The following is a 13,084-nucleotide window of genomic DNA, read 5'->3' as shown; positions in this document are numbered from 1 at the left end:
GCTTGCTGTGCAGGGCCAGCTGTAACTTCATGAAAAACATCTGAACCCCTTTTAGCTCCCCAGAGACCGAAACTGTCAAAGCGAGTTGCATTCTGAGATAGAACAAATACATGGGAGAAACTGAGTTGCTTTTCTAACTAAAGGAAGTTAACATGTTCACTATTATTTGCACAGTTTATGGTAACAGAGGGCAAAGAGATAAGCATGGGCCCAGAAAAAAAAAAAAAGCTACATCACAGCTTACAAAAAAATTGGAAAATGCCTTTTCTTGTGGCTGCTTTTATTCATAGGTGTTTTAAGCCACATGACCAATGAGACTCAGCTATTCCCCACAGGCACAATGTGTTTGAGGAAAAAGTGCCAGCAATTTGTTAGCAAGTCCCTTTAACAGAGGGTTTAAGGAGAGGAAATGAGAGCTAAGTTTTGTAACTGAAGTGACAGGAAGAATTTAGGTAAGCAGAAAATAATGATCTAAATTGGAAAGAGGCCAAGACACCAGGGTTAAAGCCTCCAGTCTTGTCCTGGTTCTCAGCAGCTGTCCCACTGCATCCTGAAAACTGACTCTAAAAATAACACCGTGGAATCCCAGGCCTTTCTGACTGTCGCTAACTCACATGTTCTCATTCTTCTTGTCCAAAGATCACCTTCTTAGCTTTCTGAGAGCTAAGCTGTAAAAAACTTGAGGTGTACAGCACTAAGGGTTATACATATTCATCACCTGGGTTAGAATTTGTTGACTCAGTCAACATAAAGAGCTCAATAAAACAGGTATCCATTAAGCACTTATTAAATGTTGAGCATTGACCGTTCTCGATGTTGGGGATGAAGCAAGTGACAAAAACATTGCTCTCCGTCATGTGGAGGGAAGAAGACAACGGATAAGTATATGGTATATAACAGTGGTCAAAGCTATGAAGAAAAATAAAGCAGGATAAGGAGTTAGGAAGTGCTGGGAGTGGGGAAGGTGGGGAGATGGGGAGTTCCCACTAAAGTGATATTCAGCAGAGTTCTGAGAAAATGTGAGGGAGAAAACATACTGGGGAAAGAGTATGTACCAGGCAAAAGGAACAGCACGTGCAAAGTCCCTGAGGTTAGAAGGAAATACAAGGAGGAAAAGGGAGATAAAGATAGAAGGGAAAAGAAATAAGAATCACTTCTTGCAAGGCCTCATTAGCTGTGGAGGGTTTTGAGCAGTGGAGTGATGTGATCTGGATTACATTTTAATAACATGGCTCCAGCTGCTGTTTTGAGACTAGACTTAAAGAGTCAGGCCACGGTCAGGGGAGAAATAATACTTGCTGGATTGTGCTCATGGCGGTGGTGAAAAGCAGCTAGATTCTAGCCCTGGCTGGTTTGGCTCGGTGGATAGAGCATTGGCTTGTGGACTGAAGGGTACTGGGTTTGATTCTGATCAAGGGCACATGCCTAGGTTGCGGGCTCGATCCCCAGTGGGGGGCATACTGGAGGCAGCCGATCAATGATTCTCTCTCATCGCTGATGTTTCTATCTCTCTCTCCCTCTCCCTTCCTCTCTGAAATCAATAAAAATATATTTAAAAAAAAATACAGGTACGTTTGAAAACCAGGAAGTGGGCAAGGTTATCCACATACATGTGTACATACTGAAAAAATTTTCAGTATCTTCATCAAGTGTCCATCAACCAATAGGGCATGCTCTAATATGGCCTATCTAGTTTGGATAGTGAGATTTATACTTATACATCACATGTTAATAAAATATAAAATTTCTAGGAACAGTTCCCAGGAACTGAAACTTTTCATTTCTTCAATAAGAGCAGGCTTACAGAGTATTGAGTTTGAAATGAAAATCCAATACAGAATTATTTTATAGTCCTTACTTTTTTGGCTAGCTAATCTTAAATTTCAGTGGAATTGACACTAGAAAAAAATCTTATCTTTAAGTATATACCCCCTGCCTCCAACATACATACATATACTACCGACTCATGAGTACAGATTTCAGAATATGGTTCCTAAACAAATGTACCAAGACTGATCGCAATCAAACCAGGGAAGGCATGAAAGTTATGGGATTTACTGAATGGAGCCATCTTCCCAGGATGGGACTGGCTTTGGGCATGATTGGAGTGCATAGCATCATGTGAAAATCAGAAGGCCTACTTTTAGGCTGTACTTTGGCCAACCCTGCTGTGTAGTCTTACATAAGTTCTTTTAACCCTTTGACTTCATCTCCTCATCTGAAAAATGAAGAGTTCCATTTCCAGCTCTAAAGTTCTGTGGCTCTGTGATCATACAGCTAACACATGAGAAAGACAGTGCAGGGAGCACTTTCCATGTAATAAACACAATCCTAAGAGCAGAGATTTGGGTATTATTCCTACTTCATCGTCCAAGAAAATGAAGCACAGAGGCAAAATGTGTGTCTAAGTCACACAGCTGAAGAGCAAGGTTTAGAGCCCAGTTAACCTGGTCCCAAAACCCATATTCTTATGCTTATATCTAGTCATACTGGTTTTTTTTTGTAATATGACGAGTTGACAAAAGCCAGGAAACAGGTCTACAGAAGTGTCATTTTGCAAAATTTCAGGTGGCTAAATATCTGGATGTGAGTAACAAGCCTTTTTTCGTGGTTGTCAGCATGGACTTCTAGGACTGAATGTTGCTATGGCAAATAGCAACTAAAAAGGCCTCCACAGCACAGATGCAGGCATGAACTACAAGTAGCAGGAACAATGTTTGTTTAGATCAGCAGGGTTCCAGAAACCATTCAGACTAAGTGTCGATCTGAGCAAAATAATAAAAGAACCTGAAGGCACTGCAAAACCTATTCTCCCAAAGCAGGGGACCTGGAACAACAGCACCACGCCAGCAAAACCACCACAAGCCAAGGCTCTGAGGTCACATGGAGCATCCATTCCTGCTCCAAAGATAAGAGGCCAGCCAGGAGCGTCTCAGAACCCACTGCACTTAGGAGTCACACGAAGATTCTGGATCAATGCGCCTGGTGGGCTTGCGACTTTACTGGGGTGAAGCCCCTGCTGCTGGGCTGTGGCCCACACTCAGAATCTGCAGAACTCAACTCTGCCACCAATTAACGCTGGGTCCAGGGTTAAGTCTTCTAATTTCAGTTTCCTCCAATAATCTTACGTACATTCCCTTCTTGTTCAACACTTTGATGTTTCTAATGATGGCCTTTATCATTCCTCTCTGAACTGAGTCTCTGCTTGTAATATTAACAGGAAAATGAGATGCCTCCTGCATCCCCCAAACCCAGGTCTCAGTAATGGGATAGCAAAGGCTTAGGCCTCTTCACACACATAGAAAGATAATGGGAGCTTTGTTCAGGGGTAAAACACCTTGAAAACAAATAACTTGCAGAAAAGTAACTTAAATTTGAAGCTGTCTATTTCATTAACCAAAATCTCTTTGACACACTCGCTTGCCAGGGCAATGACATGCTGACTATGGAGTTAAAAGATGGGTCATAACCCAATAGTTTAATAACTTATTGGGGATAAGCCTAGATATCTTAAACAACCACACCTGCACTGCCCATCATGGTAGCCACTAGCCATGTGTAGCTACTAAGCACTTGAAATGTAGCTAATTTGAAAACACACATTACATTCCAAAGATTTAGTATTAACAGAAGAATGTAAGATATGTCATTAATAATTTTTTTTATCAATTTCATGTTAAAATGATACTAGGTTGGATGTACTGAGTTAAATAAATTATTTCATTGAAATTAACTTCACTGTTCCTTTTTTACTGGAGTTGTTAGATACAATTAAAAAATTTTTTTTATTGATTTCCAAGAGAGGAAGGGAGAGGGAGAGAGACAGAAACATTAGTGATGAGGGAGAATCATTGATTGGCTGCCTCCTGCACACTCCCTACTGGGGATTAAGCCCACAACCCAGGCATGTGCTCTGACCAGGAATGGAACTGTGACCTCCTGGGGTCACAGGTCGATGCTCAACCACTGAGCCATGCTGGACGAGCACTGCTAAACAAAGGTAAATGTAATCTGTTGCCCGCATTACAGTTCTACTAGGCAGTGCTGATCTAGGTCCTGTCTACTCACACTGTGGTTCTCAGCCAGCAGCATCCTCATCAACTAGGAGAGCGCATTACGAAGGGAGAATTTTGTCCCCACCTCAGACCTAATGAATCAAAATACGCATTTTAACAAAATCCCAGGTGATTCCTGTGCACATGCCAGTTTGAGGCGTCAGGCTGGTATTTCCTGCAGGAGGTATCTGGGTTGTTGATGTACATGAGCGGCATGCTCAACGGGTATTGTGCTTTGCTAATTTTCTATAGCAATATTCCAGCAGGGCAATGGAAACAGTTTTTAAAAATGGAAATATTTAAAAAATATATATAAAAATTATATTATACATAAAATAGTCCCTGTATCACATATATACGTATGGGGGGAGGGAAGGAGGCTGGTTCACTGGGGCTACCTTAGTTACGTCTGGATTTTCGGCCACCATGTAAGTGAAACTGATGTTCACCAGGTCTGTACCGCTGCAGACACAAACTATCCGCCCTTCCAGATCATTTTCTGATTTTCCAACAGCTTCGAGAGCAGCCAGGATTTTGGGGTCCTGTATAGAAATGTACAAATAAGAGGAAATGTGTTAGATCACAGAGCATGGAGGACACAGGTATAAAGAAGTTACATTTGACTAAAATATATATATACACACACATACATACATACATATGGGCAAATGTGTGTGTTTTCTCTAACAGAAATGCATTATTCTGAAACTTGTCACAGTAAAAGCTACTAATACCACACAACTCATTTGGTAAGAAAGGTACTAGAATGTCATTGATGTAGAAAACCAGGTGTGAGGGTCTTTATGAAGGACCTGGAATATGGCAACGGGAGGAAAGGCTCTGACGGGCACTTGACTGCGTCCACAGAGACCATGGGGGTCTCTCCCCAAGGGACAGCCATTGAGGTTTCATACAAATAAGCACAGCAGTGCCAGGACCAGCAAGCCGAGTTATTCAAACATGAGATTGAGTCCTTTAGCCTGGACACAGAGAGGAGTGTGCTCCTCTCCAGAAGCACAGCATCCTCGTTCAGAATGAAGACTGTGCAAGTAAATACAATTAGCAAATAAAATAGTGTCTTTAAAGTCCTTGAAAGGAACTCAGTAGGAAGCACCAATGTAGCTAAGCAGAAATGTTAACTAACACAAAAGAGGATAGCTTTACAAAAAAACAAGTTTAGAACATCATTTTGTTTTGAATATCTAAAAACCTGCAGGGCTCTTATGGAGAAGTGAATAAACACTGTGCTAGAATGTTCTCGAAAAAAAAAGTATTTTAAATTCCTAGTACCACTGTGCAAACAATTTCTTATTCAAACAAATCAGTCGCTGTGAAGACGGCTGATTTATGCACTCTGCCATTTTTTTTCCCATCTCTCAGAGGCCAACCGATCCTTCAAGGTGAGGCAAGGTCCGCACGCACAAGTGCACACATGTGGGACTACCAACACCATTTAAATTTCCACGTCAACCACAGGGCAGTAGTGACTCACTCACTGCTTGCTGAAACAGGGTGGGGGACTTGCAAGTAATTTATTTGGTGTTGATATCATGCCAGGGGCTTTGCTTTTAAGGGTTAATAACATTTCTCATATAACTAACACAATCCAAGTCACCCAACGGTTATAGATGAGAAGATTTCTAAACTGTCTGTTCTTAATTCCCAGTTGGTGATTTGGGGGCAGTAACGGGGGGCAGTGTGAGGTTAAACAGTCAGGAGACCATTTCCATTCGAAGTAAGTCTGCATTTAGAAGACGAGCAAACACCAATCACAGGTACCTTCGGTGTGGCTCCCAACCGAATGCTGTTGATGAGGGAGCATTCTAGCACTTGTCCTTCCTGAAAAGAGGGAACAGAGTACAGCAGTGAGCCTAAATTATGCTAGCTAGACCTATGGCACAGACAGGGTGAAGACAATGCTGATTAGAGTTAGGTAGAAGAGGAAGTAAACAAGAGCAATAATAATTTGTAGCAAACACTCTTTTTCACACACACACACACACACACACACAGGAATGCAACTCTGAATATTTATAAAATATTTACAAAATGCTGTTGCTTTTTTACATATAAAGTGACAAATTTCATTGTATCATTAAATATATGGGTGTATATGAAATATTAAGTGGGAATAATGCTAACTTATATATAACTCCAATGCTACTTTTGTTAAATGCAGCTCAAAGGTTCAGTAAATGTGTCCACTGTGCCATGCACCGAGTTAAGCCCCGCGATGTGACCAGCTGAACGTGTTCTTCATGCACCGTTGAGATTTCAGCTTGAACAGCTTTTTCTGGGAAACCTTTCTAATTCCCACGATTAAATCAGACCTGCCTGTCTTAAGCTCTTGTAGCAGCCTGACCTTTCCTTTCACAACACTCAATGACTTGTACCTTTTTTTTTAATGCCTGACTTTGCTCCTAGCCTGGAATCTATGAGGGCTAGGATGATGGCCTGATCGTCACTGTATTCCCAATGCCTAGCACTGGAATCAAATTCTAAAAATCCTGAATGAATGAATAAACATGGGTCCATACCCTCAAGACGTACTTGTGTACTCATTGAGAAATAAAATGATTTCACCCAGAGAGCAGGAAAGAACAACTTGGTGTTCCCGGGCCATACCTTGCCTTCGCTTTTCCAGGTCAGAAAGAAGCCAAATTCATCCACTTTGAAGAGGCAGTTGGGTTCAAACACAAAAGATTCCTGTTAAAAAGAAAGAAAGATGTTGATCTGCATGACTGACACTATTTTGAATCTAATAAAAATGCAAGTGTCTTTTAGCTTCTAAACCAGGGAAAATGAGAAATCGCCCTTTTGTATCTTAACCACATTTCTTATAATATTATGGAATGGTTTCATTCACATTTGTATCGAGATGACAGACTGATCCATTCCATGAAGCATCCTGCTCTATAGAAACTTTAGGAACAAAATATACTCATGTCCTGAAGGTCACAGGGAAGAAAGTTTCTCTAAGGCCTTGGAAGAAGAGCTCCCAGAAGGAAGGACTCCCTGGTTCTAGCCCATGTTCCCCCACACACCAGAAGGCTCACTGCCGTACCCAATATAATGTCAAAAATCAGGAGATAATTTTTTTGAAAGTCATTTTTTTTCTTTTGGGTCTACACAATTCAGTATTCAGATGTCTACTCAGAAAACTGCCAAGATTTTTGCTGTTATATCCAACCTCGTTTGGTGTCCTGTAAATTAGGACTTGAGCAGCAAGCACTGTGAGCTCCTCACAGGGTAGTCCTAGGACCAGCAACATCAACATCACCTGGGAGCTCGAGTGAACGGTAGAAAGGACTTCAGAGGGACTGAATCAGTCTTTGGAGTGGGGCTAAGAAATCTCTTCCAACAAGTCCTGCAGGTGATTTTTGATGCACAATAACGTTTGAAAACCAGTGCTGTGGACTTTGACATCAGAAATTCTGGTGAATACTACAGAATCAAAATTTAAATCAAGAAAGAATGCTAGCCAAATGCAAGGGTCCCAGAGCAGCGATGTTGTACTTGCCAAAGGACTCCTGGTCTTTGGCAAGAAATCACCATTGTACTCAAGAACAGGAAAATACTTTGTCAATGAGAGAAAAAGGGTGTTCAGGTAGTGAACCCAGATGCCCTCTTGACTTCTGTCTGGATTATACCAAGAATTGGCAACCATGTGTCAACAAATCCACACAATCTTCTCATAATCTAAAAAAACTTGTCCTTGCCATGGCTGATGTGGCTCAGTTGGTTGAGTGCTGTCCCATGAACAGAGAGGTCTCCAGTTCGATTTCTGGTAAGGGCACATGCCCAGGCTGCAGGCTCTATCCCCAGTGGGGGGCATGTAGAAGGCAGCCAATCTATGTTTCTCTCTATCATTGATGTTTTTCTCTCTTTCCTTCTCCTTTCCTTTCTCCCTAAAGCAATAAAAACATATTAAAGAATAAAAAAATAAGAAAAAACTTGTCCTAAATTATTACAACTCCAGCAATAAGGAACCTGTCTGGCAAACACAGATCAAGGCAGTGTCTTGAAACAGAGAGTACTTATAGGATTAAGATTTTTAAAGGCAAGCAGACTCTTAGCTTCACCTGTTAAAACATATCTTTCTAAATTCCAGGGAAGCAGCAAAATGCCTCAAGGTAAAACCAATGTCAAGGCTATGGGCTATCATACAGTGACAGAATTTAGAGTCCTGTAAGCCATAAACAAAGCCAGCCTTCCCATTTGTTTGGGTGGCTTTCTGACAGATGAAGAATTATCATACATATTTCTGTACCAGGCACAGCTAGGCACTGCAGTCATAGCAATGAATAAGATAAAGGAAGGGGCATGGTATGCCCTTGGTCTTTGGAATCCAAACCCATTTCTGATATTTATTTCATTTATTTTCTTCTAGAAAGACCCTTTCTAAATCTCAGAATCCTTGTCCAATAAATGGAAGTATTTACACCTGCCTTTCAGGCTTGTTATGGGAATTCAATGAGATGGTAAATGTACTTAATACATAGTTACAATTCAGCAAGGGGTAGCAAATTACTAACAGTATGAAATTGCCAATATGTGATGTTTTTGATCCACACAGTGGATCTTTTGGATGGCTCAATTTCTTAGGCAAGGCTTGACCCAGAAGTTGACCCTTTAGGTGGGTCATAGAGAACGAGTAGAGGTAGTCCAGGTAAAGCAGGAGGCCATGCTGAGGGAGCAGCCTTTGTAAAGACATGCAGGCTTGTCCTGACACTGAGGACTTCTAAGGAGTTGGTGTTTTTAGAACATATCAAGGGAGTGTCAGGGGGTGAGTCTGGGCACATAAATACTAGACCAGGAGGGTTCTGACCACCATGTAAAAGCTATTAATATTAACCCAAAAGGCCATAGGGAGTCTTATATCATTGCTGGTTAAGAAATGAGAACTATCAACTGATTGAACTATGAGAATTAACATATTTTAGGATACTTCCCATGCACTATTCTAACAGTGCCCAATGTTTGAAAGTATGTCCTGAATTCGTATTTACAAAGTAAGATCACAATGTATCAGCTACCATCATTATTAATTTATGTGTACCCTATCCAATTCCAAATTACGACTTGAAATGATCCATGAAATATATACAATGAACAAGAATGGGTTCCCAACTTATTTTGAGGTAGAACTTTCAGTTTCTTGGCCACTTTAACTGAAATAATGAATAATGATTTTTTTCTTTCTTCCTCTTTCAGTAACGCAATACCCAAAGAGCATATCAACACCACCTTGTAATTTTGATTCCTAACATCCCACTCTTGGACCATATCATATGATCCTTCCAGCACATCGCTTGACAGTCCTCATTTTCCATTATCTGACTTCTTTGATGCTTCCTATTCATTAACCCTCCCAATCTCTTACTTACCATTAGACCTCTCTTTTTACTTCTGTCCCTGTCTAGTTTATTTCCATGATCCAATAGTACAATCACTTCCTCACAAATACCCTCAACTCCTCTGCTTCATTTTCTGTTTTGTTGGCCAAAAAACTAAGAGTCTATCCTATCCATATTTTATCACTGAACGTGATAAAGAAAATAAAAAAAAAAAACTGGATTGTCTGGATTTAGTTTAAATTCAAGATTACAGCATAGGGAATATATTCAATAATATTGTAATGACTATGTATGGTGTCAAGAGAGTACTAGACTTACCAGGGAGATTACTTCATAAGTTATATAAATGCCTAAGCACTGTGCTGTACACCTGAAACTAATATAATTTTGAATGTCAGCTATAATTAAAAAATAAAATAATAATTAATTTGGAAAATTACAAGCTTCAAATGGATAGTCAACAATGACTTTCTACTTTTAACTCTTTCTGAAGAGGTTCCTTACTCTTTGAAAGGACTAATTCACTGCAGCTAATTACTATGGTTTACTGAGTAAAGGAAACCCATCAGATGAGAACTTTTCTCCTTCTTCCTTCCTAATGAAGCATGCTTTCTGCCAACAAAAGTTAATCCTTCCACTTCTGCTCCAGGTTCAATCCTCTTCCAGATTCCATCCTCTTTCACCCACAAAAAAATGTCAGTCCTTTATCACCACCCAACACACATCATTTTTTTCTATTAGGTAATTTCTGACAGTACACAAATATGTTCTAGCTATTCCCACTTCATCCTTCATTTACTACCTCATGTCTCCAATCCATGTTAGGGCATAAGATCTTGAAAAAGATGTGTCTATATCCCCTGTTTCCATTACCTCTCTTCTATACCATCTTTGACCAATTCCATCTGTCTTCCATTTCCTGTAAAACTTCTCTGGCCAAGTTCACCATGACTTTCTCAAAGCCAAATGCAATACACACTTTTCTTACCTCATTTGATCTCTAAGCAGTTGACTATTCCCTTCTTCTTGAAACACTCCAATCTTGTCATCCTGATTGTGTTCCACTCCTTTAATCTTCTTTCCTTCTCTACCCAACTGCTATATGTTCCCTAGGATTTGGTTCTGGGAATTCTCATTTCTACTGTGCTTCTACTTTCATTTGACCTCATGGGATTTGTTGATGACTCCCAAATTTATAATACAAACCAAGTCCTCTCCAAGTTCAAAATTCAGACAGCTAATTCTCTATATGACATCTCTACCCAGATGTTTCAAAATTAATATGTTCATAACTGAAGTATTTATTCCTCTCTCTCTCTCCAAGCCTCTCTATCACAAGACTTTCTTAGCTTAATACATATCACTAGTATCTACCCATTTATTGAAACTAAGTCATCCTTGACTTCCTTCATCATCCCTTTACACTTCCAGTAACAAGTCTATCTTCACAGTAGTTTTCATATGTATTTTATTCCATCTCTACCATCACTACCACCTTGGTGCAAACTATCATTCTCTCTCCCATGTATTGATCTTACTACGTACATTCTTTCCACAGCAGCCAGATTGATTCTTTAAACTTTTAGTCAGTTCATTAAAACCATGCAAATAATTCCCCTCATCCTATCTAATAATAGACAAACATGGTAATTAACCATACCTCCGACACGCTTCCCATTGGCTAATCAGGGCGATATGCAAATTAACTGCCAACCAAGATGGCGGCCGGCAGCCAGGCAGCTGAAGCGAACAGGAGGCTTGCTTGCTGGTGCTGGGCTCTGAGCTTGCACTCTAAGAAACAATGTTGCAATTATAGAAGCTAAACAAACCCCATGCTTTTAGCCAGCCTGCCGAGCTGGAGTTGCAACAGTGTTTCAATTATAGAAGCCAAACAAACCAGATACCTGCTTTCAGCAGCCGAGGTCTCAGAGCTGGAGCTGAGCCTCAGAGCTAAAGCCGGCTCTCAGTTCCAGTGACAGCCATAGAAGGTAAATAAATTCCAGAATAAAAAAAAAGAAAAAAAGGAGAGGTTGGGAGCTTCAGGCACCCGCCAGCCTGAAAACAGCCCTCAGCCCCTCACCCAGACTGGCCAGGCACCCCAGTGGGGACCCCTAACCTGAAGGGAGTGTGACCAGCTGCAAACAGCCATCATCCCCTCATCCAGGCTGGCCAGGCACCCCAGTGGGGACCCCCACCCTGAAGGGGGTGTGACCAACTGCAAACAGCCATCATCCCCTCATCCAGGCTGGCCAGGCACCCGAGTGGGGACCCCAACCCTGAAGGGGTGTGACCAGCTGCAAACAGCCATGATCCCCTCATCCAGGCTGGCCAGGCACCCAAGAGGGACCCCCACCCTGATCCAGGACACCCTTCAGGGCAAACCAGCCAGCCCCCACCAGTGCATCAAGTCTCTATCCTATATAGTAAAAGGGTAATATGCTTCCCAGCACCAGGATCAGCAGAGCAGCGAGGTCTCACTGTCCCTGTGTCAAGTGGAGCCACGAGGCCTCCCAGCACTGGGATCAGCGGAGCCGTGAGGCCTCCTGGCCCCTGGAGCAGCGTGACAGGGGTCAGCGCCCAAACCCCATAATTGCCCTGAGGCTCTGTGTGTGACAGGGGGCGGGACCACAACCTCCCTATCTGCCCTGCTCTGTTCGTGACAGGGGAAGGCGCCCCAACCCCTGATCGGCCCTGCTCTGTGCCTGATAGGGGGGAGCTCCCCAACCCCCTGATCGGCCCTGCTCTGTGTGTGACAGGGTGTAGCGCCCCAACCCCCCCACGGGCCCTGCTCTGTGTGTGACGGGGTGGAGCCGCAACCTCCCCATCGGCCCTGCCCTGAGTGTGACAGAGGGGAGTGCCCTAACTCCCTGACCAGCCCTGCTCTGTGGGTGACAGCGGGCGGTGCCCCAACTCCCCTATCAGCCCTACTCTGTGCGTGACGGGGGAGCTCCCCAACCCTCTTATCGGCCCTGCTCTGTGCATGACAGGGGGTAGTTCCCCAACCCCTTGATTAGCCCTGCTCTGTGTGTGACAGGGTAAGGAGCCCCAACCCCCTGATGGGCCCTGCTCTGTGCATGACAGGGGGCAGCGCCCCAACCCCCTGATTGGCCCTGCTCTGTTCGTGACAGGGGGTGGCGCTGCAACCTTCCCATCGACCCTGCCTTGAGTATGACAGGGTCAGCGCCCCAACTCCCCAATTGGCCCTACCCTGAGCGTGACTGGGGGTGGCATCACAACCTCCCCATCCGCCCTGCTCTTTGCATGACAGGGGGTGGCGCCCCAACTCCCCAATCGGCCCTGCTCTGAGCCTGACCAGGGGCTGCACCTAGGGATTGGGCCTGCCCTCTGCCACCCGGAAGCGGGCCTAAGCCAGCAGGTCGTTATCTCCCGAGGGGTCCCAGACTGTGAGAGGGCACAGGCTGGGCTGAGGGACACCCCCTGTACCCTCCAGTGCACAAATTTTTGTGCACCGGGCCTCTAGTATTTAGATAAAACCCCAACTCCTTTCCATGGCCTGAAAGGTCCTTTATGATATAGCTGCTAGAGAGCTTATCTGATTCTGCTTTCTGATCTTTGTTCACTACAATCATCAGAACCCTTCTCTTTGAACTTCTCAAGTTCTTTCTAGCCTCAAGGCTTTTACACTTGCAGTTCTGCCAGTCCAGAAGTCTC

At 43.0% G+C, this 13,084-nt stretch overlaps 1 protein-coding gene across 5 annotated transcripts in view; it reads right to left on the bottom strand.

Annotated features, from left to right (window-relative positions):
• PLCB4 (phospholipase C beta 4) overlaps nucleotides 1-13,084 on the bottom strand; it is a 382,360-nt gene that overhangs the window by 105,519 nt on the left and 263,757 nt on the right. For all 5 annotated transcript variants that reach the window (XM_036322572.1, XM_036322576.1, XM_036322574.1 and 2 more), the window contains 3 exons: nucleotides 6,681-6,761; nucleotides 5,835-5,894; nucleotides 4,454-4,597 (listed from right to left, as the gene is read on the bottom strand). In XM_036322572.1, the coding sequence (XP_036178465.1) occupies nucleotides 4,454-4,597; nucleotides 5,835-5,894; nucleotides 6,681-6,761 (285 nt within the window). The remainder of the gene's footprint in view (nucleotides 1-4,453; nucleotides 4,598-5,834; nucleotides 5,895-6,680; nucleotides 6,762-13,084) is intronic.

This window comes from Myotis myotis, unplaced genomic scaffold (assembly GCF_014108235.1).
Source record: "Myotis myotis isolate mMyoMyo1 unplaced genomic scaffold, mMyoMyo1.p scaffold_m19_p_9, whole genome shotgun sequence".
Classification (NCBI taxonomy): domain Eukaryota; kingdom Metazoa; phylum Chordata; class Mammalia; order Chiroptera; family Vespertilionidae; genus Myotis; species Myotis myotis.
This window is presented reverse-complemented; position numbering and strand designations above follow the sequence as displayed.